Source organism: Scyliorhinus canicula, chromosome 6 (assembly GCF_902713615.1).
Source record: "Scyliorhinus canicula chromosome 6, sScyCan1.1, whole genome shotgun sequence".
NCBI classification, from domain to species: domain Eukaryota; kingdom Metazoa; phylum Chordata; class Chondrichthyes; order Carcharhiniformes; family Scyliorhinidae; genus Scyliorhinus; species Scyliorhinus canicula.
Window position 1 is genome coordinate 154,288,207 of NC_052151.1, and position 7,876 is coordinate 154,296,082.

The 7,876-nt window shown below is 37.3% G+C and overlaps 1 protein-coding gene across 6 annotated transcripts in view; it reads left to right on the forward strand.

The window, feature by feature from the left end:
- e2f6 (E2F transcription factor 6) overlaps nt 1-7,468 on the forward strand; it is a 31,318-nt gene extending 23,850 nt beyond the window's left edge. The window contains exons 5-6 of one of the 6 annotated variants that reach the window (XM_038800311.1): nt 400-568; nt 4,592-5,560. In XM_038800311.1, coding sequence (XP_038656239.1) covers nt 400-568; nt 4,592-4,623 — 201 coding nt within the window. In that variant the 3' untranslated portion in view covers nt 4,624-5,560. The other 5 variants (XM_038800315.1, XM_038800316.1, XM_038800317.1 and 2 more) reach the window with 5 other exon arrangements.
- Nucleotides 7,469-7,876: the final 408 nt, after the last annotated feature.

Here is a 7,876-nt window from a genome sequence, read left to right on the forward strand (position 1 = left end):
AGGTTGGCACCTGGGCACTTTGGCAGTGCCACAACACTAAATCGGGCGTGACCAGGTCAGTAAATCATGTCCTTTATTCAGTACATATTTTTTTGTCACGCCTATAAAATTGCGGCAGATTACCACTTTATACTTACATTTTTCAATATTGGGTGGTGGGGAAAAGAATTGCCATCTTGTTGTCCTGCTTCATTGAGGATTTTACATTTGCATATCAGCAGAAACTTGAACCATGTCTTCATTTTCGAAAACCAGCACAATTTCTAGTGCAATTTGCACCCAGATCCCTGAATGTGCATAAAGTGGAAACTCTACCCAACGTTCTCTGTATTTCATGAACATTTGCACTTCATTCCTTTTCAGAATTGTTTTTTAAAAGAAGCTTTTTTGTTTGTATAGGAAACTATCCAAGTTCATATAAAAAGTACTGAAGGACCAATTGATGTCTTTGTGTGTGATGTGAAAAACCTTGAAGAATCTATTAAAAAGGAAACCGACGACAAAGGCAGCGAAAATAAAGAGATCTCTGAAGCTACAGGTGACACAGTAGCATTGCCACCTGATAAAGGTGAAGCTCCTTTATGTGTGACTTATCAGATGGAATGAACATAATTTTACTTCACAGCGCTGCATGTTTAAATGCTAGATTTTATTGGTGATGATCAAGATCTTATTTCAAAATTGCTAAATATATTTTATGAATTTTGACATATATTTTGTGAATTTTGCAAAGTTAAATATAGTAAATTAGATGAGAATAGTTCATATATAAGTAATAGGAATTAGCAAAATCTACTGTTTCTTTTTAGTCTTGCCATTTAAAACAACACAGTGCAAGTGTCACAATTCATGTCTATCATTTTTGTCTTCAGAAGTTAGATCCTATTGGGAAATATTTAACTTGATCGATTTTGATGACACTTTATCTCCCATGCAGATTACCCAAGTTGCAATTTGTCAATGCCAAAAAATTTCTGGAAGAAAAAGTTGAAAATTTTAATTGCCTGCAATGTACATTCCTGCGAATCATTCATCTTGCCAATTGCCATGTGACTGTACCACAGTCCAGAAATTTGATATACTGTACCTCCTTTTCTCTTTGCTAAGCCTCAGTAGAATACCGTTACGCACATATTAATATTGTTCTTGCTCAAGTGCATGCATGAATTGAGGCAGAATAGGTTGGCAGGCCACTTGATATGTCATCACAGCCAAGCCTGATGCACTCCTTATCTCAACATCAATAAAAATCTGGAATTAAAAGTGTAATGATGACCATGAAACCATTGTCAGTTGTTATAAAAAAAACATCTGGTTCACTCATGCACTTCAGAGAAGGAAGTCCGCAATCCTTACCTGGTCTTGCCGACATGTGACTTGTGACCCACAGCAATGTGGTTGACACTTGGCTACCCTCTGAAATGGCCAAGCAAGCTATTTGGTTTTAGGTTAATTAGGGATGGGCAATAAATGCTGACCCAGCCAGTGACGCTCACATCCCATGAATGATTTAAAAAAAAAATTAAATATCCAATTCCAACAGGAGTGATTCCGAGCAGGAAGCATGGCTGATGTTAGACCTGATGGAAGTCATGATTGGTTTCCCCTTGAAAATTCTACACTTTAGTTATTCTATGCTGTAGAGTTTTTTTTTATTTTGAGCTCCATTTTTTTGTATCATATTTTAGAACAATATCGTTCAATCACTTAACCGTCAGAATATTTTCTTCCAAAATTGATTTTTAAACTTTGCATGGTGGCTGGCTGCCCATTTTATCTGCTGTTTTCAAGACTGAACTATTCAGTACAAGCTCCTTTACTAGTTCCCCATGCTCAGTACGTTTCCAAGATTAGATACTTAACGGTTTTTAAATAAGATCATTGTACGGTTTGATTGTTTGATTGTATTATGCTCAATTAATATTTATTGCTTTTAAATTATCGTTTTATTCCAGATCAAAACTTGCAGAATGATTGTTTTAGACTTGCAATTTGATAGGTCTGAAGCAGTCTTCATAGTCATACTTGGATTAACTGCAAGTTTTTATTGACTCTTGACAAAGAAACAGTAAAAGGTACAAGCCCTGAGCTGTCTCCATGCTTGCTGGTTCACACTGCTCTGCCAACACTCAACTGATCCTGGGTGCGGGTCATGGGCTCACTTACATCACTGTGTGGGTGGTACTGTACTGTGTCCCACATTAACCTAAATGTGCCAGGTCCTTAAACTACAAAGATGTATGCAATTATGCTGCACTGAGACAACCTTGTAACATGATAAAGTGCAGAACCTTCAGTGTCCAGTTATGGCTCATCTTGCTGACCACTGGACAAAACCTGCTTGCAGAACCAAAAGGAAAGTAATGGGGTCTTGTGAAGACATGCAGCTGATATCTCTTGGCAAATTGTGAAAACTGCAATCTATTTTTATTGTACATCATCAAGAATTTGTAATGTCGATTTGTGCAGGTGAAAAAAAATAATATCAAGTGTTTGCAGATCTGGTGAGGTATAGTTTTTGAGAAAATGAATTGCGAGAATAACGTGTTGGCTTGAACTTGCCTTTAGTAAATATTTTAATAGATGAAAAACATGAAAAATATTTAAAGATTTACAGATTATTTTCTGTGAATGTGTACTGTAAGCATTTTTTTCATTTGCTATAAAAGCTTCAGAGTAAACAATGTGATGATTAAAAATTGGGAACTAAAACTATTTTTTTCATTCTCATCACTAAACAAAGCATTTTTCAATATATAACCTAAAACTTAGTCAGTGTGTGACATTGGAATAAAATATTTTATGCTGGCATAGGTTGCCTATCAAATCAAATCTGTGGCACTTTCCGTTTTTACTAGACTGAAGATTTTCTTTACTCTACAGACACCAGAGTAGCTTTACTGCAAATAGAAATCTATTCAACTATTATATGCATTGTTTTGCCATTTTTATATTTGTTTTTTTAAATGTTTTTTTAGTTTTCTGTGTTAACATGATAAGGTTTTTAAAAAAGCTGAAAGGCATAAAATCATTGGAACCTTTTCTTGTTATCTGAAAATTTACTCCACTAAATGGCTGCTCTTTGTTTGGAAAAATATTTACCCTGCAGGAAGTCCTTGTTTGACGTTGTTAGTTGGTTCCCAGAAAACACGTTATGCAAAAATAGATAAGATGTAATATGCATTCCCTTACTGACATGCACATCAACATTTTCAAGTTGAGAAAATGCAGAAATTATCAATAAATTTATCATAACATACGAAGGCTTAGAAAACCTAAATTTGGGTTTTTGCCAAGCTGTGAAGCCTTGTTTCACATAATGGAATGATAGTGAAGTTGGGAAGATATTTTGGAGGGAAAGGATTTCAGGAATTTTTGGAGGGCTACAAGGATTATTTGCAGCATCCGTTGAAAGGTTCTTTGCAATAGGCTTTGGTAGGGCGATTGTGTAAGGACCACGCAAATCTTGGTTTCTTTGTTTAAACTGGTTCTGGCATATGCTTAGGAACTTGTATCCAATCAAGATGGAGCACAAGTTCCCTGAAAAACTCCAAAACTATTAGGTTTATACTGATATACAGATAGTGATTGCACCAGTCAGCAGGTTACCCAATGGTGCTCTGTTATTTCAGCCCAGTTATGTCTCCAAGACTAGATTACTTCATTACATTCCAAGTGAGTACATGTGATTATATTATCCATTTGCTGTTAATACTACATTGTCCAGTCACTACCAAGGCATGTATACATTGTAGCATGTGACCACCTATGGTTAATCCTACCCATTTCTGTCCTGCTTGCTGTTAACATTTTTTTGAACCCCGACAGGCTTTTCATTTTCCCTTTCTCTGTAGATCTCCATTAGCAGTCGCCTGCATTGTTAATGCTTCTATCTACTCTTGAACCACACTGTCAGGATCTTCTTTATGAAAGGTGGCCATCTCCTCCAAGTTTTTTCAAGGCATCACAAAGTGATCTTGAGCTAAAGAGTAAACGTGGCAGGATGTTTCCCCTAGTAGTAAAAAGTAGAAGCAGAAGGCACAATCTCAGACTAAAGGGACGATCCTTTTAAACTGATGAGGAGGAATTTCTTCAGCCAGAGGGTGGTGGATCTGTGGAACTCTTTGCCGCAGAAGGCTGTGGAGGCCAAATCACTGAGTGTGTTTGAGACAGATAGGTTCTTGATTAATAAGGGGATGTGGGGTTATGGGGAAAAGGCAGGAGAAAAAAGGATGACTATCAGCCATGATTGAATGGTGGAGCAGGCTTGATGGGCCGAGTGGCCTAATTCTGCTCCCACATCTTATGGACTTCCCCACCTCTACAGCCCTTTATTACATTGTTTCCTTTATCTTTACATCCTCTGTAGACACACCTTTTGAATGGGTGGGGAGGGGAGAGAGAAGCGGGGCAAACAATCCTGCAACATCCTAAGTGTCAATTCTAACTCAACTAATCCAATTTTCTTGTCAATTTCTACAATCATCTCTTGAATTTTCTTAATAGGTTCCACATATATTCGATGAGGTAACCTCACTCCATGCCACATTATGTCCTTAACAATGTTATATTTCTTCCAAAATTCCTTTAGGGTCAGACCATCATCACCGTTGGTTTCCCTGATGGCTTGCCCAAAAGTTCTTCTTCGGTAATCGGCCTTGAAGCCAATCACCTCTTGATCTATAGGCTGAAAAATAGAGATGGTGTTATGTGGTATGAAGATCACCTTGACGTTATCACTGGAGTCATCAAGAGCTGTAGGACGGCCAGGAGTATTGTCCTAGAGGAGAAATGCTTTGTTGGCAAGATTATTTGATGAACAATAGTTCTTTATGGGTGAACAAAAGTAGGTTATAAAACCAGACCTCACTGCTTGGGTTACCCATGCCTTCTTGCTTGCCTGACACATGAGGTATCTTGTTCTTGAATAATCCTTCGTTGGCTTGGGTGTTTGGGAATGGTGACACAAGAATCGGCTTTGCTTTAAAATCACCTGCATTTCCACCAAGCTGCAATGCCACAAAATCCTTTGCTGCTTTCAAGCCTCGTATAGTCTTTGTTGAAATGTATATTCTGGAAGTCGTCCTTTTCCAGGATAAACAAGTCTCATCACCATTAAATGCTGTTTAGGAGTGCATCCGCCCTCAATGATGTCACTTAATATTTTGATTCAGCTGCTTCATCGGTACTGGCAACTTCCCCACCTAGGACAATGTAATGCAAGTTAGCAGATTTTTAAAATGGTTTCATATTTGAACATTTACCAATCTTTCTTAAGATCATCCGACAAACTCATCGCTTTTTGCTCAATAAGCATTAGATTAAGAGTCATGTGTTTGATGTTCAATTCAAATAGTTTTTCCATGTCCATCTGATTATTTCTACTTGACCTAATCAAACAGCAGCCAAGGGAGTTGTTAGGTTACCAACCCCTCATTTTATCGGTGTTTTTAATTGTTCTTGCTGGTAAGTCAAAAGCTCCAGTGATATCCACTGCATGTTTACCAGTTTCAGAGTGCTTTATAATTTCACCTGAAGTGTAACTTGTTTTCTCTGTCTTTTCTCAGCAGAAAGCACTTCATAATCACTGGCTCTTTTTGGCTCTTTATGAATGAATTTTATGGGTAAAATTAAATAACACCACAACAATTCAAGACATCCAAGATGGTGAAGGGAGGGAACTACATAGGACTTGGATGGGGAAAGTCCAGACAAACGGCGATATTACCACCAATCAGCAGCAACGCAGTGCGCGTGCAGGGTATTAATTGGAAATCAACGTTAATGTGAGGACATCCTGTACTATCCCAACATTGTCAAAATCGCCATCTTGAAATATGGTTTTTAAATCGAGGTTATTCTGTTGATGGATTAATGAGTGCTACATTAAACCATGTTTTTATGTTTATTTTACTCTAAACAAAGGATAACTGTTCAAAGAATATCTTTAATTTATAAAAGCCTTATGGTTGTCACAATGTTCAGTGCAACACATTGTGATGCCAGCATGCTGTTGCTTTGATTATTAAAATGCTCTTCCTCTTTACTGCCACCCCTCCCGCTATTTATGAATTCACCTGCAATTCTGAAATGAGGTGCCAATTGGCGAACGGGTAAATCACTGAGAGGGAGTGAAAATAGACAAATTATCACTGTGTAACTAGTGTACTTTCTCATGGTTGAGTCAGGACAACAGTAATGAAGTTCTAACTTTGGGTTTATACTCTGCCCCTCAGTCATAATTGGTATTGACCAGGGTCAACCAATAAAGAATGGGAAACAGGAGGGATATCACCTTGAAATTTAAAAAATATTTTTGACTGCTAATATCAAAATGTATGACTAGATCTCCACATTATGTCAGGTACCTTCCCTTCATCTAAGATCTTACTTTGTAATCTGAGTAGCCTCCAAGGTGTGGCTCTTAGCTCTGTTGTTTCTGGAATAATTAAAGTTAAGACCTGAGGAAACCAGTGCATGATTGCTTTTATGGTTGCTATTGAGATTAGCACTACCGATTTAGGCTTAAATATTAAATTCCTCAAATGGGCACAACTCGAAAGCAGACTATGGGTAGGAGATAAATCAGATTTCCAAAATTTTAAATGTAATAATCATCCCTGCTGCTAAAACTCTTCCCACGGAACTCCAGTCAACATTGGTGTAATTCAGCTTGATCAAGATGTACTATATATACCTTCCTTTGTAATCTTATTCTGTATAAATTGATGATGATTTTTCTACCAAAACCCATAATGTTGAGGCTTAAATCATTGTATGTATCAACCAGGGGGCTAGATCAGGTTAGCTCATATTCCACGAATGTTGATATATTCAGCCTGATTTGATATGTGGACAGTAGAATCCGTTTTCGTGCCCAGAGAGGTACCATAATCTCTCATGCTGCGGGATATCACTTTATCCACACTTAAATACTTTCTCCTTTTCACTTGTGAAGATATTAGGTTTCTCTATTGCTAATCATTTGCTAATGCCATTGATAATTGTAAGATCGGTGGCTGGCTCCCTTGTGGTTTAAACTTCAAAAAGTGCATGGTTTTACCTCAAATGTTCCTCTGTTGTAACACTACCTTTTCTTTTTACAAACTGGGATGCTTCTTTTGGAGATTATTAATTGTGTTGTGCTTATAATAAGCAGAATTGTTGCTCAGATTGTAAAACAGGCAAGTTACAATACTGTATATAAAATCTCAAGATATACTTTAGTCAGCCATTTTATACTTGTTCATCAAATGAATTGTAATTATGCCAACCTAATTTACCTGGATGAACTTTCTCAATTTTAAATTTAACTTGATTGACTTACGATCCAGCCTGCTGTTCGGTGATGCAAATATAATTTAATGCTTTTTGAAAAGTCTGCTTTTTTTTGTATTGATATATCAATATAGTAATGTTTTTTTTATCATTTCTGAACTGTAATAAAATCATGTATTTGGTATCTGCTCTTTTTGTGTGCAGTAACATTATTTAGGATTTGATTGACAGTAACAGCTGTATTGTAGTTGCAGATGCATCAAGATATTTGCCTGCAATAAAGGTGTCATACATTAATTCATTCACTGATGTATGCTGTGTCCGAAGGGGGCTATTGTCTGCTGAGACTTCATCCCAAGCCTATTTCTTGGCAGTTTGTGTCAAATGGTTTGTCATTACCTTCCATTCTCGGGGACCAAGCAAGGAGCCAGGTCCCAGAGTCTACCTCAGCTGGAACAGGAATCAAAGCTGCGCTTTTGTTTATCTTGATTCACAAGCTGGCCATCTAGCTAACTGAACTAACTGTCGTTCCACCTCCCCATAGTTACATAGAATAGAAACAAATTGAGGCACTTAGATGTTGATTTTTTAAGGAGGG